Source organism: Aythya ferina (assembly GCF_964211825.1).
Source record: "Aythya ferina genome assembly, chromosome: 1".
In the NCBI taxonomy this organism is placed as follows: domain Eukaryota; kingdom Metazoa; phylum Chordata; class Aves; order Anseriformes; family Anatidae; genus Aythya; species Aythya ferina.
In genome coordinates this window covers 130,064,541-130,089,415 of record NC_140296.1, presented here as the reverse complement: position 1 = coordinate 130,089,415, position 24,875 = coordinate 130,064,541, and the positions used below count along the sequence as shown (strand labels likewise).

Sequence of the window (24,875 nt, the reverse complement as noted above, 5' to 3'; positions counted from 1 at the left end):
GAATATTTTCAAATCCAGCTCATCTCACAAACACATGTAAGCATTTCCATAAAGCAAGATTTCCACTTAGACCCAGAGATTTCCAATATCACCTTGCCATAATACATATTGACAGGCTGGAACAGAGAATTAGTGGCCTCCAAAGTTCTTATGATGGCTTTAACCATTTCTGCTGCCTCCCCCCTCTCCTCAAAGTTTCTTCACATCTTTCTCTCATTCCAACTTTTGGTTGTGGTTTTCATTTTTCCTTTTGCTTTTTTGAAAGAAGCAACTATTTTCTTTAAAATTGTGAAGAAGAAAATAGAACAAATAAAGGGAGGAAGAAACTATGCAAGTAAAGGCAAATGCAATCTCTAGGGGTTTGCAAAGGAAGACTCAGACACTGACCTTTTCTGTCCTGCAGTTATTGAGACCCAGGCTATTCACAACAGCCACCTTCCCATCCAGCACCTGTTGTTCTCTCCGAAGTTGCTCCTTCATCTGCCGGGCCTCCTGGATTGCCTTGGTAACAGCATCGTGGTCATTTAAATAACCTGACGACGTGATAGAAGAAAGGATGTCTTAAAAAAAGAAAGTTACAAAAAAACACTTTAGCTTTCATAGATGAAATTCATCAATATTTCATCATTATTCATGAGAAAGAATTAAAAGGCAATGTCCACAAACCTACCTAAGCTTTGAAATTCTGTTGCTGTTATGGTAGAGCCACCTGGATATAAAGCATGAGAAACATCAGTGCCAGAATCATCATCCTGACATCTGATCCCATTAGTTTCAATATTTCCTTGACACTGCAAAGGTTAGCTCTGTGGTTTGCATGCAGCAGGATGTAACTGGATAAGAGTTAGGGGAGGCTTTGATCACACCAGCAATCCCAAACTCTTAAAAATAGATGGTTTTATTCTTCCCCATCTTAAAACTTGTGAATACATTGCAATAAACCACAGGTGGCGGTGGTTTGCTATAGATATGAAACATAATGGCTCAGAAGAGAAGCCTCATCCCCTGCCTGCTCCCCACCACCACCTGTCATTCAGAACTGCACAAGAAACCACAGCTACATGGACCTACATTCCCACTCCTATTCACGCCACTAATAGTAGGTCAAACGTCCACTGTTTTGCTGCAAATTCACAGCCTAGGGCTTAGCTTTAGTAGTCGCTGAATTATTTCCTTTTAAAATGTTACAAGCATCACCAGCAGAGCTAATACTATTTAATTTTAAATGTGACACTTTGTCATTTTTTTTCTTCGGCGTACTGTAGATTATACTTATTATGATCTGCATGTGATTTGCAGGATAGAATACTGATGGGAGACTCCAAGCCCCAGTCTATTTTTCAAACATTAAAGGAGAGGCTAATATCTACCCATCTCCCTCCCCCTCTCCACATACACGCACATGCACACACACTTCTTTCTGTCTTTTAACTAGGGCATAAAAATGGCATAAAATGAATCTGTAATATGAAATTGCCCAGAAAAGGGACTTCTGTTTGTGACATGAGGCTAAATCTAACCAGATCCATTGGTGAATTGTGACAGATGGAGGGACTGTGAGACAGAAGGCAGGCACTAATCACACACAAAATGACCGGCTTGCCTCAACATGTTCCATGGATTCCAGCAAACTTTACACCCTAATCCATTTTTAGAACAAAAAACATCTGGGCCATAAATCCTCTAATCTGCCAAAACACGCTATTAAATCCCATGATTTGTTGAAAAACACTAAGATTAAAGAAAGGAAATATAAAATGGCTAACTGCCGTGTTAGGAAAGTGTTATTAATACTCTTTCTTTGTCTCAATTATGAATGTTCTGTTCCTAAAGAGCCTTGTCTAATCATGTCAGATTACACATCCTTGTTGTATTGCTAGACTCTTCTATCTGATCCACTGATTGCCAAAAAACGTAGGACATTGTCTTGCTGCTTAAAACATTTCAGGGGAAGAAGCTGATGTCAGATTAGTTCAGTGCTGCACTGCTACAAGGATTTCATTAGGGGTTTTGGCTTGATTGTGTTTTTTTGTTGTTGTTTGTCTTTTTTAGATTACAGATGCAGTGGGCAAAAACTAAAAAGAAAAGTTTCAGTGCAGTTTGACTGTTGCTAATTTTACTAACGGGTAGCTTTTGGCTAACTACCCAGAGACTTTTAAATGAACCAACTTGATCCACATTGTTTTTATCAACTGTCCCTGTTCAGCAACTCCCAGCCAACAGAATTCCATTAATTCCAGCTTCCCCAGTATAAGAAAAGTTATAACCTGCACCAACACATATCTACCAGTTGACTTTTTTTTTTAAACATCCATTTTAACAACTTGCTTGGTTTCTTCCCCACTTTGCATCTGTTACTGATGAAGCTTGCATGTAGTCAGAATAAATTAAAAAGGAAGCAAACAAACAAACAGTAGTATTACTGCTGCTTGTGCTCTTGATTAGGCTAGGTATAATACTTCCAATCTGTAATACAGCTGAATTTGCCTAGGAACTGGAATTCATGCCCTTCTCCAGACTATTTGGCTTTTCCTGAATGCTGCTATCTTTGAGACAGTTTGGCACATGACAGTGAATAAAAGCAAGCACTCCTTATGTTTTTCAGTAGCTGCCAAGACGCTGGTGTGCAGGGAAATGATTAATATAGAAGCGAGTTGAATGTAAATTATTGTTGTTTAGGGTAGGTGGTGAATTATTGACAGAGAGGGGAACCGTATTACATAAAATGCACTTAGTTACAAGGATTGCCAAACTAGCACAGAGATGTTGAAGATAATGGCAAAGGGCAGAGAGAAGTCATTTCTGTTTTTAGTACACGGACATATGCCTGTTCCCACAAAGAAGTGCTTGGATTTAAAGTCATACATGAAGTCATGACATTTGTGACTGCTCAGTCTGTAGCATAATTTATACACCATAAGGAAAAGTATTATGTATGTGTATGCCCAACTGCAGCTACACTTTTAATCACAGGAAGGTATAAGTTTATATTCCCCAGACAAAGCAGAACACATGAGCATTTCTCCATGCCACTGGAACCACGCAGCCTTAAGAACTTCTCTCAGAGAGTGGTTTTAATTTGAAGTTAGTGGCAGTGAAAGGTGACAGCTCAGCTACACCCCAGCAAGGCGGTTCAGGCACATCTAGGGCAGACAACCCTTTTCTTGCATTGACAGTCCCGATCATTCAAATGGTGGAAATAACTCTCTGGCAAGTGACTGCATATTTCTCAGTGACCTTTCCTGGAGAGATCCATCTCTCAAGTTAAAAAGTATACCACTCTCTCTACCAGTCTCTCATAGTACCTTTATTAAAATGCTACCAAGCTGTTTTTGTGGTGTAGCTCCTACTGGAGGGTGACTTAAAATTTCATGTTCTTTTTTTTCTAAGATCACCAAATGATTTCAACATGGTAACGAGCTATAATTTTGGTTGGACCTGACCTAGCAGTTAGCAGGAACGGACTCTCTGAAGTGTTCATAAGCCTTTTCTTCATGTAGTCCTCCATAAAGAATAGAGTTTTGTTAGAAGTAGGCTGTGTCTGTCCAGTTCCTGCTCCACAGTTAGAGATTCCTTATCTTATATATACTGTATGCACAGTTATACTGTTCAGCAACCTCAAAAAGTCACTTTCTATATTTGTAGCTAGGAGATATACAGCAGTGAACTCTATGTCATTAACAATAACTTAAGTATGTTATCTTTTTCTCCACAGTTTTCCATGGTTTATTAATGGTATAACACATTAATTCTTCTTACAAGAGTGACCTTTAAAGCTTCATTCATCCTCACAGCTTTTATCCAATTACATTATCACTCATTACAGGTACAGCATTTCAAAATCTGCATTTTGTTAAAAGAAGTAAATTGCAGGGGTCTCAAACCTATGAAAAATATGAGGTGTGTAGTGAAAAATGATTGAAGAGGAGAGAACAAGAGATGTCCTGCCACTGAGATGCAGGTCAGGTGCTTAATACCATATCTTAATGTGATGCTCAGTCTACTGAGGACAAAAAATTTGATGTGAAAAAACTGAAATTTGGCGCACTGTACATGGAGAGCAATAGAGCCAACCAAGTGAAAGATGAAATACGTTATTATCTACCGTTAAACATGTTAAACAGTCTAGGGCTATTAAGAATAATACATGCATTAACAATTAATGATGAGATATTTATGAAATGTTTACACAGTTGTAACTTTTCATACCAAATAAAGTTATTTTCTTTTCTATAGGGCACAGGAGCATATTTACTGTCTGATGTACAGAACTCTCATCAACATTAGCAATAATCTTGTATGCACAGTGTTTTGAACACTGAAGATAATTGTTCAGGTAGAACATGGACTACCAGAGAGCTTGGAAGAGAACCACAGAGAAACAAAATAGTTTCACTACACAGCACTGAGATATCACAAAAGTTGCTTCTGATAGGTCTGACTCACAGTTTCATTCATTTTCTGTGCCATCTCTGAAAGTGACCAACTGGAGATGTTTCACAGTAGCAAAGGTACAGCAGTCTACATCAATTCTCTTAGCACAACTTGATTTATTCACTGAGATCTTAGTTCATATTACATTCAAATACTTCTTGGAATAAAATGTTTCAGTTAGAAGGATGCAGAATGGGATGTGTACATTTTTTACTTACACACATGCAAAGAGCAGTCCCTTTAACACACAGGACTTGCAAAATCATTGCTAGGACCATTATTATTTAGATAGTCTATAGGCAAAGAGGTAATATTGACAGGAGGAAAAATTAATGCTATTTTCTGCCACAATGTTAAAAGCAGCCAGTCAAGACTATTCACAAGATACATCACAAATCTTGTGTTTTGTTTTTTTTTTATTTTGAATGAAGCTGTTAGTAGTTTTGCTAGTTAGACTGAGATAAAATAATGGCCCATGCAGTTTTTTGGTGGACTAAACATTAAACCTGTATTTTGGCAAAGATGTATTTGCATATGTAGACGTTTATTTATTTTTTTTAATTTGATTCATCACCTGCTTTTTTAAAGATGATGTGGTATAATATCACTTATCTTTAGTGCCTGCCATTAGACAGGTGTCTGTCTTTAACATATGCTGTTAAACAAACAGCATTTATTGACCATTATTGATAATGCATTATGTGAAATAACACAGGATTTTGTTTTCCGAGTCTGTAAATGTTAAAATACTCCTCTTGAAATGGTAAGTCTGTTGCAGATTCTTTATTGGTATCAATAAATGCAGAATTATGGTCAGCCTCTGACAGTTTGTACACTGCTGTCTGATAAATGCCCATTTTCAAATAACACCTATTAACCATTATGAGGAAGGTCAAATGAAAGTGAGCTTACCTATTGTGTTAGCTCTGGCTGAAGGACTAGCTAATGTTGCTGGCACAGAGGATTTTAGTGAACTGGCCCCACTATTTATTCTCAGAGTTGGCATATGAGGAGAGGTGGGTGATGTGGGAGACTTGCCATCAGATGTCTTGGGTTTGGCTGAAAGGTTCAGAGGCTGGGCCACTTCATCCTATGATGAGCAGAAGATAAAAGAGTGTTATCAAAAAACTGCTGTTGGCACACCACCATCCAAGCAATTCAGCTGTTTTCAGCTCATAGGAACCTCTAAACCTGTAAGGTTGTATGATACATATTAAGATCAAATGTGATACCATCTTGCCATTCCAGATCAGAACTGAGATGACTGATGGATTAGTAAATGAGCCTGATACAATCAGAGAACATTCTCCATTTGCACTTTGTTTTTAAGAACAGTCCCTGAAGAAACTCTTCATATTAGTGCTTCTATGATGAAAATTAAGAGTATTTTTACAGTTATATTTTATTGTATTTTAAACTCAATATGGATGGAGAGAATTTTTACTTTACTTTTACACTACCATACAAATTGGGCAAAAATGATTGAGTAGGCTTTATTGTTGTTGTTGTTTTGTTGCCTTTGGTGTTGGTGGTGGTTTTTGTGTTTTTTTTCTTTTTTTAAACTTGTCCTTTCCTCTGAACTTCCAGGCTTAGAATTGCAAGTACAAAAATATCATAAGAAACATAACACTTCTTTCCCACCACAACAAGAGTGCAGGGAGAAACTGCAATTTCTTTCCACAAAATTTGAAACAATAACCTGGATAATTCTGCATAAGCCCCTGTATTTTCTCATCTTTTCCTGAGCTGGATTTCAAGATTTGGGTAATCATTGCAATGCAAAACCAGAATATCTGGAAGACATTTTTTGCAGGATAATTGGAATTATTCCTAAACCTAGCTTGATTATATATAGTAACTGACAGTGCTATAGAACACATTAAAATTCAGTTATGTGCTTTTCTTTGACCATAATAGCAAGGAAAAACAACAACAACAACAAAAACAACAACACAACAAAAAGCAAACAGGCAAGGGAGAAAAACCTTTTCAGCAAAGGATACTTTAGAAATCACTTTAACTGACTTTTAAGTAACCAGAAATAATGTATATGGTATTAGAACCATGTAGATATCAGCTTTGCTCTCCTCTCAAACTGACTTCAGAAAACCATTCCTTAAGCAAAAGAAAGTGCTACAACACACAATGCTATTTCAGCTCCAGGCACTGAAGAAGTTGATTCTGATCTCTGTAAGTTGTAAGTACACTCACTCTTAAAGAATTATTCCTGACTTACAACAATGCAATGCTGACTGGAATTAGACTTACAATGTTTGAGTGCTTTAGTGTTACTGCTAAGGTATCTGCAACTACGATCATACAATACTGACTCTTTTCCATAGAGAGTGGTGTGCTGCAGTAAAGAAGGAATTTTATAGTCAACTGTCACATGTGGAAGTATGATTAAATGTATGTCTCCAAACACAAGACAATTTTGAAAATTTGAAAATATGAAAGTACTTTCATATAACTTTTCAATTACATTAAAGAAGCAAGCTCTGAGCTAAGCACTTTTGTTATGTTTAATCATTTTCAGTAGTAGATAAAAGTAGTAAAATAGTAGACAAAAGTAATTGTAAAAAAATTATTGTAAAAAAAAAAACACTTTTGTAGTAGTAATAGTTAAAAATAAATTTAAGCTTGGCAAACAATTGTGTCAAGAACATAATAGACAAAGGTGTTATCCTTTAAGTAGTGTTTAAGCCATCCTAGTTGCAACTTGTGCATAACAGTAAAAGCGGAAAAAACAATGGATTGAATTGGTCATACTCTCAGACTCATCTATTGTATTCTCAGAAGGCAGAGTTCTGTTGATCTTCTAGGAGACTTAAGCTACTGGGTTTAAAATGTTGCCCAGCTCAATCAACATCTGACATTATAAGACGGTACTCATTCCTTTACAGAAATACAAAACCAACTGTATTAGAATAAAATGGATTAAAAGACATTAAATGGAAGGGGACTTGCTCTGCTGTTCTATTGATTTCAATTTAAAAAAAGCCCACAACAGTGCAACTATAATATTGTTATATCAGTACTGAGACAATTGCATAAAAGTCTAAATTCAAACTAACCAGTGAACCAACCAAACACAGTAACTGACCTGGGCCAGACAAGAATCCCTGAAGAGCAAAATCATCTATTTGAAAGACAGTATCAGAAGCTTTTATTTCAAAGAACATTCTGAAATTCTCACTGGAACTCAAATATATAAAAAATCCAGGCAGAGAGTTTATAAATCCTACACTGAATCATGAGTTGATAATAATTTAACTTATCCTCTTAACCACAGTGGAACCATTTATTCCATGGGAGTCTAAAAAATATCTGGGAGACAGGTAATAATATACAATTGTGTTAAATGTGAAGATAACTGTTAGGATCTTCAGTTCTATACTCAGTAAACTATTTTACTCTTTATCCTATCTGCAGACATAAATTCAAAATTCTCTAAATGAGTTCCTATTCTCTGCTCTTCCAGTTTAAATCACGAACTGCACTGTCTTCATTCATTCTTGAATTGCACCTGTGTAACTTAGAGGAGAATTGGGTGTTGGCCTGATTTTGTCTTTGACTATAAAATCTTCCATTTAACATTCTGCCACATTATAGAATAGCAGGCTTCACTTTCAGGTATGTCAAGACTGCATATAGTTGCAGCACAAAGACAGCTAGGGCAAATAAGAGTAACAATAATAATAAAAAATAGATGTAGCATATTCACTCCAGGTAGATTGTATCTTTATAGTCAGGAGATTTGATTTTATGCAGTGGGATACTGGGCACAGAACCCAGAACTACTTGCTGCACTTAGTTTTTATTAGAAAAACCTCAATATTAATTGGTCCCTGCCTTTTTCTGATACGCAGTTATTCTCAGATGCCATTGGTAAAGATTTTTTTTTCAAGCCAATATTGTTTAAAGAGTTAAACAAAGTCAAACATTTATTTATATATCAGCCAAAACGATTAATACTTAGAGCAGAGGACATTAAGACCCAAAAGGCTTGTGATAATATAAACACAGATGTGATGAAAGTAAAATATGATCTTGATTAAAGGTTATGAAATGTTTCCTTTAAAGTAGCATATTTGTCTAGCAAAAAAAAAAAAAATCCAACACACACATGCACAAATAAATGTAGAGAATAAAGCATAAGCAAAAACACACAATGAGGAGCAATGGGGGGCTAAAAAATTGAAGTACCCACAGCAAGAACAAACCACTGGTAAGATATTCCCATCCCCTGTACCACAGCAGTGTCAGAATGGTTGTAGTTAGTTGCTATTTTAGGCCAAACTGGTGCTTCGCTTCCCAGGATTGGAAGGCTGTCATTAACCAAAACTTTGGAGCTTATGGAACATTAGATCCTTGATTTGATGTAGATTTCTTTTTTTCACCTGATCTAACATAAGAGGGAAAAAAGAAGAATCCTTTATCTACACCAAAATTTGGGAGATATACAGAATATTCAAGAGCTGAGTTCTGTAACTTCATTCTACCTGGTTTTGTACAACTTTGAGCTTTCATATTTAAGCATCAGACATTGGAAATCCCCAACATAAATGTCTGACAAGCAACATTTAAGTAGAAATACTGCTGATAAGTTGAGTATTCATAACACTGCTGTTATAAGGTTTGTATGGTCCTTTGAAAACATACAATCCTAGATGAACACAAAGCGCTTAAAATATGGGAGGCAACATGAGAGAGAAAAGGAAAAGATTTGGTGATGGTCATATAGTAATGTAGCGAGTTTCAGATTTTAGAATTTCTGACTCACACAGCCAAACAGTGTTACAAATAGGTGGCTGAAATGATGTCTTTTTATGTTTCAGTCACACTGTCTCTATTTACTGCCTCCTAAGATAAAAGGTTATTTTATAACTGAATATGTAGAAAGAAGGAACTGAAATCTGATTTTGAGAATGTCTCTGAATCACTTCTTAAAAATTGTGCTATTTCAACACTAAGAACTGAATAGAAGACCAATAGCCCAGATGAATGAACTAGTCTCAGAGACTGAAAAGAAGGTGTGTGAAGGTGTGTGGGGAGGAAGAACTTAGACAATCTGGATTTTATAATCTCACTTCTCTTCACATATTTTAAAGATTGGAATACTATTCAAATAAAGTTGCTGAATTATTGTACTGTAATTTAAACACAAACGGTGCATCCCACTGTGGCACACACTGAAGGTCCAGGTTGTATGGTTTATTACAAAATTATGAACTACTCTGTGTATCATCTAACTGGCTATACAAATGTGCTTAAATGGCCTGGCATAAGCACAGCCTCGCATGCTCTACTAAGGAGGCTTTTCATGACCTCTGGGAACACATTTGCCACATCTTGCTGCTTATTTAAATGACCTTGACAGTACAAATTACAGCCAAATGAGTAGAAATAAGGAGCCGGAGAGGGGGTTTCTAAAAGAATGCACCTACCACCTCACCAGAAACAAAGCCTCATTCCTCTACCCTGTTTCTGTTTCTTTGTGATCTTCATTTCAACAGAAATGCAAAATACAGAGCACTCACTGCTATGTCTGGGGCAGAAGACAAAGATGCTATTGTTGCACACTGAACAATGCAGCCCATCAGTGGCTTGCTTATACATTCAATCTCTTGCTCATCCAGAACCCTCTAACCAACATGTAACAGAAACAGAGGTAGGACAGCATATATGCAAATAAAATCCTTCAGCATTATTGTCCCTTCCAGACTACAGCTGTCCACACACTCTCACAAATATACTGGCAGCTTTCTTCACATTCCCTCCCCTTCCTTCTTCACTCATGGTGAAATTATCAATAGTGATAATAAGAAGCCGAGAGGTAATGGCAGTTGTGAAACATGTTGTATAAATGAATCATGCTGCTGATATTATCCTCACTGATGAAATAATTGTATTAAATTAAGCAGGGATGTTCACATGACAGGATGGGTGAATTAGATAATGCTCATCTGCAGCTGCACCTCCTCCTGCCACATTCTCAAGTTTTGATTAAGAATAATGTGTCCCTTCCTGCAAAGGTGGAAATTTTTCTAACTACATAGAAAGAAAGAGATGTAGACTTATAAACAGGCATCTCAGTCATGACATGATAATAAAAACAACAGAATTATTCTTCAGGTGCAGAGAATTCACTTTATTCTCCTGTATCTCTTGCCCATGAGTTTGAACACCAAACATAGAAGGTACAACCAGACTCTTTTCACGAAGGACAAGAAAGGCACCAAGATAAGACAGAAGAAAGATACAAGATAAGACAAAAGGCAAATATTAGAAAAAACTGTCTCCTTCCTTCCTGGTCCTGCAAAGTGCACAGACTTTTTGTTCTGTGATAGATACAGAAACATCTCAGCCTGAATTTATTCAAAGCAAATTTCTTTTTTTTAAGGTGTTGCTTTGCTGAGTGTCGTTCTTCAAACATGTTGCTCTCAGAAACTGGACACATCGTAGACTTAGCACGTGTTACCCAACCAAAGTTAATGCTTCCAGTCTTCACTGATATTGCCCAAAAATTCCTACTCATGGGACTCAAAACAAAGGATTTATGAGAAGCATTGGTTTTGTTCTATTGGTTGCTTCTTTTAGGGGACTACTAAAGGAAAAATTACTCCCAAATGCTGATTCATACACAGGACAATTCTTGCACAGACTCCACTCCTGTTCAGGGGCCAAAGTGGTGTGAGAACACAAACTTCATCTGTTCTGTTCTGTAATACAGGTGACACAAGGTTGTTTTGTTTGTTTGTTTTGTTTTGTTTTTCCCATTCCTTTTCTGCAACACTACGGGCTCTCACTGAGAATATTCTCCAGAGACTTTGTCCTCTCAGAAAGATCCCTAATTTCTTCCCCTTTCATTTTCTTTACAGGAAGACGAACTGAAAGGAAAGTCTGCAATTACAATCACTAATTTGCTGCCCTGGAAACCCCAAGTTTTGATTTTGCCTAGTCCACATGTCATCAAAGAAAAGAGCTGTTGGGTGGTTTTCCCTTTGTATGTGGTACTGTTGTTTTCAGAATTTGTACACAGGATCACAGACAGACACAGGAAGAACAAAAGAGGAGCATGCAAAATGACCTGTCTCTAAACACGGAAGGCCCTAGGAGCTATACGTTTCCCTCTGTTCCCCACAACCTTTTGTTCTGTACAGTGATTACTTTGTAATTATCACCCTATTCTCTGATCCACAGAATACAGATGCAGAAATAACAGAGGACCAAATGCCAAATAAGCTTAGGATCACTTTAGTCCTCCAGTTACCTCAGATGTGGAAGAGTGTGGGGGCAGTTTCAGCTGCAGAGCAGCCTAAACCCCAGATCTGTGTAGGGAGCTATGTAACTCCTCCTTGAAGTCTACACCCAACCGTGATCTAGATATTGCATACCATCTGGACAGGACTGTGCACACAGAACACTAAAAGCAACTCCAAAAACTTCTCAGGAAAGACAAGTACTACACTGGGACCTAGTCTTTTGGGGTCTCCTGGAGCTCAAGGCAGGCTGTTTGGCCAACAGAATACATCAGGGAACAAAACTTAGCAAAATGAGAAGACTTGTGTTTACTCAAAAATCATTCATTTAGTTTCTAAAATCCTCAGAGAAGCATCCTCCAAACCATACTTGCAGCTTCTGGCTTGCCTTGGACTGCCAAAACACCTACCATCCTTGTGAAGTCTCCTGGTAATCTCCACAGACAAACAGCACAATGTGTTTGAGGAAAGCGGTTGGTATGAAATTTCTGGGCTATTTTTGCTTGATCATGAGTTTTCAGTTACACCTCTAGATAAACCTGATGACTTATGGATGCTTATTCCAAATCAGATCCGAACTTCAAACATTCATTTTCATCCATACAAAAATAACTGGCTTACTTCTACTGATACTATTCTGCTGTTTGAGCACTTGCTCTTCCTCTAGGTCAAAACAAGCTGAAGTGAGAGCTGCTCAGGACTCAGTGCATGGATTTTCAGTACAGCATGAACCAAAACTGCACAAACAAAGGGCTTTCAGCATTTGCTTGCACCTCACAGTGAAAAGCTCCTTCTTTTTCTGCATCTCTGAGTGAGTGAAAATTTAACTCAGTAGCCTCATATACAAAACAACAACAACAACACAACAAAAAACTTCAGCAAAGCTTGTGAGAAGGGTCCATATTGACTAAAGATACAAGAGTCAATGAAGAGAAAGACAGGCCATTTGAAATTCTGCTAGTCCAGACTTCAGGACAAATTTGGGTTCTTTAGTTAGCTTTTTGCTTCTAATAATTATTTTCCAGCTGTTCTTCTCACATCACTGCTGTACCTCTCTATTTGGTATAATGCTAATAATGAAGTGCTTCTCTAAGATGCCTCAAGTCAGCCACTAAGCAGGAAGAGTGACTTAGGCATGGGTCAGCAAGGACCAACACAGACACTGCAAATCTTCAGGGAAAGCCAACAACTAATTTTTCATGGTTTTAACCATGTACATTACTTCACCAGAAGTAAAAACCATTAAAGAGAATCATGGAGTTGCAGGGGACAAGAGGAGAAAAGTTTTTCCTAAACACGACATTTCTTCCAAAGTGCCCCCACTGAAATACATGGCAAGAGGGAAAAAATCACTTCTCCAGTGCTTGAAACGAATATTAATTAATTAAAGCTCATAATTACTCTGACAGCTTCTGCTTTATTTTACAAATGAGAAGAAAAAGGCACAAAGTGGCTAAGCGATTTGTCTAATCTCACACAGTGAGTAAACAGCTGAGTCACAAGGAAAAATGGAAGAATTGCCACTCTAATTCAGGCCAATATTTGGTGGTGGGCTGTTTTTTGTTTATTGCTTGCTTTGGTTTTTGGATACTTTCTTGAACTTCCCCCATACATCGAGGTGCTTCAGAAGAAGTTGCAAGAAAAAGTAGACAGCTGTCAGATGGTTTGATCTGTGGTATGTATTCCTGAACTCGTGCTGGGTAGAAACTGAAGTAGCCCCTGCACTGAAGCATGCATGATGCCTTGTAGCTTGGGTCTTGGTTGGATTTTTAAGTCCTTGCTACAGAATTCTGTCCTTATAAAACCCAGAAGCCTCAACATGTGGTATCCTGTCCTTAATAATGTCCCACCCATAAAAAGGCTGTTTAAAAAACAGAAATAGACATTAGACTAGATTTTGTTTGCTGCCTAAATTGAACTTGGAGTCATCACCTTCCAGCAAATAATCCCCAGTAAATGTTAAGCGGAATGAACAGCAATGAAAACAACAAAACCTGAAAGGATGGGGAAGGACTTGGAAGGAAATAAAACAAGGACCTGCAAAGCCAAACAGCATTACAAACTGGTACATTTTAAATGAACAACAAGAAAACAGAAGCCACACTGATCAAAGCCTCCCACCTCCTCTCTGTGGTGGATGACACCTTCGCTGGGAGCACACCACCACCTCTAACCCCACACCTGCAAAAGGAATTAATTTCAAAAAGAATACAGACCAAAGCGTACCGTATCAAAACAAATTAGCAACAGCCCCCTCCTCCTGCTGTGGTCAGGCAGGAGAAGTAAAAATGCTGCATGGATTGTAAGATTCAGGGGGAAAAAAAAGACAAAACAGAACAAAACAAAACAAAACAAAACAAAAAAAAACAGCTGTTGAAAACTTTAGAAGAAACAAGTCAAAAAAGCTTGAAATAAAAGAGATTTCAAACATCTTGGACAACTGACAGTGGGCTAAGAATTTCTTTTTCAAAAACCACCTGTGCCTTCTCTGACTTTGGTTATCTCTATGTAGTCTAGGTGGATTTTTCACCAAGAGGCAGCAACATATGCAGCACTACAAATAAGCAGTGCAAAGATAAAATGCACTGTTTTCATTTATAGATACATACAGCTGTATGAAAAATGTCAAAATATGTTTTGTAACTGCAGATATGACCTGCCTGACAACTTGTTTTTCAAACTAATAGCTTTTCAAAGGGAAACTATCAACACAAAATTCATCTGTCTTTAATACTTGCATGCTATTAACAACATCCCAGATCACTAAAATCAAAATGATTTTACAACTCTGCCTTGCTGGGTATTTTTTCATTTCACCTCCTTTTAGCAGTAAGATGAAATCTAATCAGCAGTTCCAGAAACTGGAGGGAGTTTGATGTACTGTAAGGAATGTTCAAAGCAAACACATGCTCCATCATGGAGTACTGCACTCACACAAAAACAAGATTTGTTTAATATTTATATCACACTCATAATCACATATGTGGGATTTAACTACTTGAGAGTTCACTTCTCGGAAGGGTCATTCCTATTCTTATGCCATACTCATGTTTTTTTTTTGCTTACTACTTGAGTCATGCACAGGGACCCAAAGAGACTTGGGTTCAATTCCTGGTTTTTCAACAAACTTTCTCTGTGAACTTGAATGAGTCACTCATTATCTAATCTTATTCTGCACATGGTCACTGAAATCTTTGAAAAGTTATCATAGAATATTACCAAACATAAATGTCAGTGTTTTGCAGTCATGCAAATGCCTACAGAAAGTAAAGGGCCACCTCTTTTGTTTCAATTCTCTATTTATATGATTGGAGAAATACATCCTTTCATCTATGAAAAGGGTTTCTTCTATGCAAAGTGGGCATACACCATATATATGTTTATCTAACTGCATAGGGACACTACCATTTAAAACCCTTTAAATTTAATAAGTACTATTGATGTTATATAATTATCCCAATGAACATATTAATCAACCATAATAATCATAATTAAAATTGAAATATATTGTACTTCCTTTTTTTTGTTTGCTGCTGTCAGTACTGAATGCAGATTACAAGCAGAACAGTGTTGAAGAAGTACTGAGCCCCCCTTGGTGAATAGACTTCAGATCCTATTCCTGATTCACAACAGCAAAAATGAAATCACCATCAGGACTGATATCAGGGCCAAATTGCTGGCAGGCACAATGAACCACTAATTGCTGGATTCATTAGTAAGACTCATAGTTTGTCCCCATGAGATGCTGAACACTTTCAGCTCCTTTTAAAACCTAGCATCTTAGAAATTAAAATTAACAACTGCTAACTAGAATTTCTGTTATACTGTAGAAACTCAGCATGGATTTGAAGTCAGATCACAAGAATGCCAAAAATCTATTATGTAAAATTAGGCAGATTTTTGTATACCATTTTCTTGTTAATTCTGTAGAACATGCATGCATCTCTACACAATAGATATTCCATGCTGTTCCTCAAACCTAAACAATTGGTTAAAATAGTTTTTGTAAAGCTGAAAGAAGACAACTGCCTTAAAAAATACCTTTCAAATAGCCCCAGCATCACACTGTTAAGATTGGCCTATTCTTTTCAGACATAAAACAAATGTCTATTTAAGAACACATCCAAATGCATTTCCATCACTCAGCCAGAACACATTCACCTCCCAGAAGCTAACACTGAAAGATATGGAAAGGCGGGGGGAGGAGAGGGGAGAAGCAAAAGGGGAGAGGGGACCTTAGTCCACCTACTGGCTTCACTAAAGGCAATGAATCCAGCCCTAGCTCATTTCAAGTAGGTTCATTTGTGTCTAAGGTTACCCACAAGCTATTTCTTGATGATTTATAGCTGATGTCTACAGATCTCCTTTTATTTTAATGATAACTTCAATACAGATGTTAAAACATTCTTTGTCTTCACAGAAGTATATGAAAGGAAAGTTGACATCTTAAAAAAATTTCCAAGAGGCTGATTCACTATTTCTGAAGAGGGCCAGCTCTGGGCAGTTTTTATCTTACCCAGAAGAAAGAAAAGGAGGAAAAAAAAGAGACCTTCTCCCCCTCCCTTTTCTCCCATACTGCTATGTTTTGTGACTTATTCTGGGCACGAATCCTAGAGCACTGACTCAACGTGTATATCACCGATTAATTATGATCAAGACAAGACACTAGCATACTTGGTAAGTATAAGATAATTTCATTGCTTCACCAGTAACAACATATTTATATAGTGTTATCTTCTTCTGTTTGAGCCCACAGCAATTTACAAAGTGAGTCCCAAATGATACTATCATGGGAATCCTTCAACCCAGCACTGAATTGTGATCACGTGGGGATGAAGAACAGCAGCACAGGAAAAGCAAGTAGCAAGACATCCTGAATCTACTTGAAATTTTAGCTGTCATGCCTGTAAAACCCTTGAGAGTTGTCCAACTTTGGGATTACTTTCGGCCTCAAAATTAGGGGGGTTGCATGTGTGTGGGTGTACACGTAAGGTCAGTGTGCATATATGCATGTTTGGCAGCCTTCATCTCTATGGGTATTTTGAGAGCACGGGCCAGTGTTCATCAGGTTTGATAAAGAATGAAGTCCTCAAAGGTCCCATATAATTTGTGTGAAGATACAGTGGGGTGGGAAAAGGGGACGCTCCAAGCTTCTCACCTCAGGAGAAGCCTCCAATGCTTACTCATGTTCTAACAGACATCAGGGAATCCCCCAAAGAGAGGTACAGTGTCTCCAGCCTGTCTAAGCACTGTGAGACTTCGCAAACAAAACCTGGCTTCGCTACTTCTGGAACTATTGGAACATCTTGCTTGTTTAAAAATGAAGTCAGAAGAAAAGTATCTATTCAATTTGTTCTGGCCTATAGGCCTTGGAATATCTGTGCTATTTTCTCACTAGCTAATTTTGGCTAGCCAAAATGTCATGATTGTCATTTTTTTTCACACACTAGCCCCTGTATATTTAACTTGTTTGGTACATTGGTGGATCTCCCAGGTACTACACCACCACATCATCCTGTTTATGAGCTGCACTTCACTGGGAGGACTCACTTTGTGTAGAGAAATTTGTATTACTGAGGCTGTGAAATGAAGAACTGTAAATCCAGACATGAAATGTAGTGGGCAAACAGTCATGTGACACCATTTTAACTTCTGGTATCACAAATGAAATGCTACTTGACATGTATTTCTCAGCCAAATGTATGTGTTGAATTTCTCTGACCCTGAATTAGGTCTGTGCCTTTTATAGAGAATACTGAAAGCACAGGCTATCCACACATTTATAATGAATAATAAGCAAACAAATTAATAAATTTATCCCAGTGTTTTAATTGCTGACTCTTTTCAGTGGACATTAGAATAGGATAGATAGGAGTATCCATAAACGGATAAAGGATAATTTCAGAGAAGACTGAGTATTAGAAACAGGCACAAAGGGGTCACTCTGATCCATAAGTAAAGTAGAAAAAGCAACAGAGTTCAGACTGGAAGGACTCAAGATTTACTGAGGCAACCAAGAGCTCAACTCAAAATATATTAACTTACAGCAGTAACCTGAAGTCTATACAGCTCTTAGCATGGCTAAAGATAAAAATAATCACTGACCTGGAATGACTGCAACCCTGAGAGAGCTACCTTTGGAAAAACAGAAATTCACAAGAATGTGACATAAAAAAACACTCTCCAGAATTGTTATATATATGTGTTTTCTTTCTAATCAGACACTGAATTAAAACGACTTCAGTAATTCTGTTACTACATGCTTTTCTTTGTTGCTACACTGCTTCATAGTTTTCTCTGGAGCATTTTGGAGAGGAATAAATGTACCCCTGAAACTCAATTTTAAGAAGCTTTTTCTGCCAGTTTTCCCGTGGATATGTCACATTGAGTTGTGTTTGTTTCTGTATAACTCCTGTTGTGTTCTGTTAGCCTGAAATCATGTAACTCGATGTGGCTGATTCATGACGTGACGTGTCACTGCCTGGCATGTCAGCTGAAAGCCTGCATGAACCCATGTGTTACATCTCTGTACACACTTAGCCCTTAGAAGTGGCCCCTTCTTTTAAATCTACTAGCAGGTGTTGGCACATCTGCTCAAAAGAAGTTTAAGAACTAATAACTTATGAACCATTCCAAGTTATATTCTTTCTGTAACATCATGATTGAAAATTGAGAAACTGTAAGAGACAAGGTCTTCTTCTCCATGAGCTCAGCATGTCAACATACTGAACAATCTTTTATTAAAATATTAATATTTTAATATAAATAATATAAAATATTTTAATAAAATATTTTTTAATTTAATTTAATTTAATTAAAATATTTTTTCTTTTCCAGAGATGCCAGTCATGGCATTAGGTTATCTATCCTTTAAAAGCAGCAAGGAAAAATGTAGCAACTGAAATGAAATAAATGAACAGAAACTAAACTAATTCATTAGTACTAAAAGTACACATTTGAATTTGCCATTTGGCATCATTAGTGAATAAAGGCACATGATTGAGATCAAAATTTTCTAACTGGTTTCCTGTATTAGTTCCAGTCAAATTACATTAAAAAAATAATAAAAAAATAATTTTAAAAAAAGGCTTGTTGCCTCCATTTGCCTGTCTTTAATGTTCCTTGGATGCTCTCAAATGTTTTCTCTGGACACTACTTAAGCATTTTCACCAGGATATCCTATGGTAGCAAGCATAATTTTGCTGAGAAATGGTTATGCCTTAGTAGAGTGGCCAACATGAAGTCTTCTATGATTTTGGACTGAAAACTGATGTCACTTGATTAAAATAATAACTTATAAATTCATTTTATTTGGTAGCTGCTTTCTAAGCCTTCGAAATACATATCAAACTATAAGTTTCAGCCATGACAGCCTGAAGCTTTTTGTTTAAATGGGGTTCTTACATACTCACATGATTCCAGGAGCTTGGACTCGAAGGGAACTGTCCATTATAAAATCACAAGATGTAATTATACTGCCCTGTTAAATGAGTACACTAAAGTGTCAATTTACACACAATTTCTCTGAAATCCCAGCTCCTACCATTTCATTTTAGACTACATAATTCAAAATGTATTTTGTACAACAAATGTGTTGTTCTCAGAAACTTCAGTGAAATATTTGCCAAGCACTTCATACAATTTTAGAGTTAACACTAACCTATGAGAAACTGCCTCTTTGAAAATAAAATGGATTCCTTCATCATTCTGCCGTTCATGTTGTTTCTCTTCAGCTATCTACAGCTAACATTACAGATTAAAATGTTTTAGATTAAATAAAAATAAAAAAAGAAAGAAGTTGTCGAGCTCCCTTGTTAAATGGTGATCAATCAACACTGGGTACAGGAATACTTACCACAAAATTTATTTCTTTGATGCTTAGTTTGAATTGCATTCTGCTGGAATGTGTCAAGAGGATCTAATTTCAAATCTAGTATGTGACATGGAAGAAAACCACTCCTCTGCAGACAAAGCAAGGAACTTCTAGAGGCTGCTTGAATGATCATATTAGAATTTGAGTCATTCACCTCAGAAACTTACTGTCTATGTTGAAAAGAAGTTCTTTATTTGGTAAAAGATGGCTACACTGCTGTCCAGTACACATCCCTGTCAAAGAAGCCTATGTACTTTACTTTCAATTATAAACCGTACTACAAAATACCCAAATACAGCTGAAGCTGTGAAAGATTTCATTCCTTAAGTGAAGTACCTGGTTTCCTTCTAAAAAGACCTGGTAGAAGCAGAGTCCTCTGCTCCATTTCAAGCTGTCTTCTAATCCATGAAGTCAGTACATGGCTACAGTGCTATTTTTTTGCATATGTGATCCTGGAATAAACATATTTCTTGATTTATAGAATCTAACAGCACAGATTCTAGAAAAATAATTCTCTGGAATAAAGGACTTTTGACTTCTACTTTATTTGAATTTCATATTATGAAGGGAACTAGAAATTAACATGATACTATATACTGGCTGGTTTTGTTACCTATGTTTAACTTAGAGCTGGTATTGATCCTTCATCTTTGCTGTGCTGTAAAAGATGTCCACTGCAATACCTGACAGCCACTAGAGAAGAATGCTGCATCCCAAGATGAACTTCTCATATTTCTCCTCATGGTTGGTTCCATTTCCATAGCAGAAAGAACCTCTCCTAAGTAGTTTCCAACTGTTCCCACTGAATGAAAGCGCCCAAAAGGTGAGGATGACTAACAAAAAACACCACAACTTGAAAAATCGAACTTTGCTCTGTTACATTATGCAGCTCCAGATTTTACACTCTCCTTAAACCCTTTTACTGTTGTTTTTAGGATGGCTTGACCAACTGGCAACATCAACTCAACAGCCATCTTGGTAGCATTAAAAAATGCTACCAAAAAAAATGCTCAGATCTGTGACAGTATTTTCTTGTTTGGGACTCCCCTGTCTCTTCTTGCAAAATGCTGCTCTTTCTCATTCAGGTCCTTTGTTCCAAGTGACACTAAATGGGTAGCTCTGTCATACAGCTTCACCGGGAGTCAATGTTTTCTAAGTAACAGAATAAGACACAAAGCTGAAACCAAATGTCAGGTTCCAGCGCTCTTGAACACTGAGGGATTCTGAAACGGACATGGGCTGAAAGTAACAGTGCATGGTGTAATACCTAGGTCTTCAGTGTTAAGCCACTGCTGTGGTTCATTTAACCAAAAACAGTAAAAACTACTACCTGCTACCCTTCTACCACCCAACTTTCCCACTTGGAAGAAAGTGGATGCTTTATTTATTCATACCAGCTAAAGGAAGGCACTAGCAGCAAAGAACAGCAATGAACTAGTAAGAAGCACACATTGCATGTCTGTCATTACCATTTTGCTTTACATCTCTGTTGTTCCCCGTCTGATTTCTGAAGATCTCTTTCAGAAATGCCGCAGTATTGCTTAATTTGTGTGGCTCGCTTTTGTTTTGCAAGCACAGATTTCAGAGTTTTTTCCTCCCCCCTTTTCTCTTTGTTATGTTTTCTTCTGAGTTTTCTTTATAAAAAGCGCCCACTGAGTCTGACAAGGGCTGACTGGCTGGCAACTCTGCTTGAGAGACAGGCTCCAACCAGAGAGACATGATATCAGGAAACAGAGCTGTGGAGAGTTAATCTGAAAAAGCATCCTAGAAGCCCCTCTATGTATTTGATTTATTTTAAGGAAAGTAGGGAGGGTTGGAAGGCAGAGAGAATGCTGTGCAAGTCCCTACTGTTACTGCTGCTGCCTTTTAGATACTGCTATTAACACTGTTTTTATTGTTCAGAACATACTCGCTATTTTAGAAGAGCATCTTAAGAAGTTCCATTAACACACATCACTTCATTGTGCTCTGGCAAATGGTTTAAAAAGTCATTGTTTATATGCCTGGATGTTGTGTATAGAAAGCAGAGCAAAGAAGAGGAGAATAGCCTCAAAGATTCTGTCACCAGCTCTGTATTTTGCTATTTGGGATTAAAAGCATGGGCAGCAAAGGAAAAAAGCTTCCAGGTAAAGAGATAATTAGCTACAAACTCTACATTAAGAATGGACACAGATGCTAAAGAAGTAGCACAGCACCAAGTAGCTTAGCACAGATAAGGCAGATGAGGTTTCCAGCTCCCTATACATCACTGCATCCATACCATAAACTTTTCCTTAATTATCCTGCAGCTATTCTAACCTGTTCGATGGACTGACAAATGGATTGAGAAATGCAAGCACTGAATAATGCTTTGAATGTAGTTATAGATAATATTCTATCACTAACCACTATTCTGGTGCTGAAAAGCTTAATACATCCATTTGCAAGGTGGGTTTTATTTTTAATCACTGGTGTATAAAGAATTATGTCCAGACCATAAATTCTCAAAAATAAGAGAGCCTTGCAAATCTTGGAGATAAAACTTTTGTAAACATAGCCCTTCCATTGTAGCAGAAATGGTGCATCTTACATTACTTTAATGATAACTCTTGTTCTTCACTCTGAAATACCCCAGTACTCCCTTTACAGAAAGTAAGAATGCCTTAATTTCCTGCTGCTTGGATATGCATTCAGCAGCTGCTGAGCTCTTCAACTAATATGGAGGACAGTAATTGCTTTTAGTATACAAGACGTAATGTGTGCAATGGGTTACTTTCAGACAGGTTGTTCCTCTCCTCTCCAGCACTTTGCAGACAAGAAAAAGAGTTTTGTCCCATCTAACACAAACAGTCACACCATTCGATCACCTGTACACAGAAATGATCAGTCTTCTTATAAAGACACAGCTGTCTGCCCCTACACCTGAACTACTTCACAGTGCTGTGAAGAACTATTAGCTCATATTTCCAAAAATACTTGATTACATTAAATAAAAAGAAATGTTAGGAAGAGGAAACACTGATGTCCTTCTTCATTTGAACAGCAACCTATCTATCATCTCTAGAACTGAAATTAAATACTTTCCTTTAATATACTCAATCATGAAAAACAATGTGATCAGAAATGGAAACTGTGAGGGTACAAGGAATTTGTATGTCTAGCCATATTGGCTAGACTCCTGAAACAGTCATAGCTCCATGTGGCAAGCAAGCCAATGCAGCTATGTACATAACAGAGCCTATTTTATTTTTTTTTCCCCAAGATCTCCCCAGGATGAATTTTGACATTCTACATTACCATATGAAAGAGAGAACTGAGAGAAAGTGAGACAGATATACTCAACTAACAGGGCTGCTTAGGGTAATCACCTAAAATGAAGTTCAAGTCAACAGTTTGTATGAAGTAGAATCAGAAATATCATCTAGATGGACGTTTTTATTAGTAGGCAATTTTAGGGACATGTTCTTTTTCCCTCCTTTTAATTTTTTTTTTTTTCATATTTTTTTTCCTCAGTCAAGAGAGCTTTCCCACTGAAACTGGAAAGTACAGTCTCACCAGTTTTGACTGGGACAGAAAAATCTCCTAACAGCTCCCCATAGTGAATAGTTTTCTTATTTTTCTTAATAACATAGCCTGTGGTGTGTCTGAATTAGCAGTCCCATATCCAAACATTCCTGTTCTTTATTTTGTCCCTGGTGTCGGACGTAGTTGGTAAGAAACTCAACAGTGACTCAGTTGCAGTTTCATACCCAGGCTTGCCTTGTCTGGGTGAGAATGGAGTAATAAGCACACTGTAGGCCCCTTTTCTATCCTTCCTACACTATAAGCAGGATGCAAGAGGCAGCTGGTGCATGTAGCAGCAACTGTAGCATTGCCAGAAGATATTCCTCAAATTAGAACTTCCCCTGGAGAATCTCTGGCCATTTGAAGACCAGTCTGTGCTGTGGTAGAGGGGCAAGCTCCAAGTCTTTCAAATGAGATTCTATTGCTGACCATAGGTGACATAAAAAATTTTCAAACCAGTGTTTACTTAGGTGATCAGAGGGATCAGATAATGTGAAAAAAAAACATCTTTGGTTAAGGATTCATACTGATATTAGTCTGGATATTGTAGCCGAGGAGAATCTGATTGCGTATATCCAACTGCTTAGTGCTGTTTCTGGCTTGTCTGAAACACATTTCCTTTCCTTGTCACAACTCCCAGGTGCTACTGCTGAGCAAATAGTAACATCACTGCCAGAAGTATTTGAAAAGAATAAAAAAACTGATTTGGACAATCCGTGTGCTGTTGCCATTGATGGAGACACAACTGTGAGTAGGGTTAGGGCTGAGGTCATAACAAGGTTAAAAGAAATTTGCCCAGGAATTCTCTCCTGTCACATTTCACACTGAATTGCTCCTGGTTTTCAGCAGATGCTACAGACAATACACTGTGCTCCATTAAATACTGGGAATCATTTAGCTACATTTATAAGCTACATTGAAAATTCACTCCAGAATTACTGTACTTGAAAGGTTACATGGAAAGGGCTAGGATATTACATCACATAAGCACTAGATGCTATATTTAAATGTGCAACATAAAAAGCATGGAACAAAAGCAGGATTGAACAGAGCCCTGACTGTTTACAAGTGAGGGTGATATTGCTGTGCTTATTCAAGAGCATGATGACCTCACCTGATGACAATGAAGATGCCACTTAGTGAGGATCCTGGTACCGCGGTAGGGGTCACCGTTCAGATAAACATATTCTTTACAACACTGTGGGCTTTTTTAACCCCTCTTGGGTGGTCTTGTACAAGCAAGAGGATTGAAAGTAATCACAAGATTGGCTGGTTAAGCTATTCTGCCTACTTTTTATCTTCACCTGTGCCCATCCTCTTCTACTTATTTGGGAGCATGTAACAATCTTGAACACCCAGCTGAGCAGCATGCAAGCATTTACAGGATCAAATGCAAAATGTGCTTAAGACAGACTTTGGAAATCCAGCACAATTTGGCAAACTTAAAAGACAGTTGCCTTTCAAATGGGTTGTGGAGGAGGCCTTGGTAAATTTGAATGGTATGATTAGCATACCGGCTGTTTTTAAAACTGCTCAAGAAGAAGCTGTGTTAAAATCCATTTCCGCAAGACGCACGCATTTTCTTTTGGACAGGCTCCACTAGCTCTGTTTCTTAAATCAATTTTTCTGGCACTGAGATTCTTCTTGGAAGAATGTATGACACCAGCTCAGTTTCCTAACCAAAACTTGACAGAATGTGTACAGCACAGCATAATGGCATCTCTATGGTTTCCTAAAAGTTATAGTACAGAAACCTAGGAAGT

The 24,875-nt window shown here is 37.5% G+C and overlaps 1 protein-coding gene across 25 annotated transcripts in view; it reads right to left on the bottom strand.

The window, feature by feature from the left end:
• Positions 1-24,875, bottom strand: part of SOX5 (SRY-box transcription factor 5) — a 650,695-nt gene that overhangs the window by 32,303 nt on the left and 593,517 nt on the right. For 18 of the 25 annotated variants that reach the window (XM_084509197.1, XM_084509199.1, XM_084509212.1 and 15 more), the window contains 2 exons: positions 5,347-5,524; positions 388-560 (listed from right to left, as the gene is read on the bottom strand). In XM_084509197.1, coding sequence (XP_084365323.1) covers positions 388-560; positions 5,347-5,524 — 351 coding nt within the window. The remainder of the gene's footprint in view (positions 1-387; positions 561-5,346; positions 5,525-24,875) is intronic. The other 7 variants (XM_084509210.1, XM_084509211.1, XM_084509215.1 and 4 more) reach the window with 1 other exon arrangement.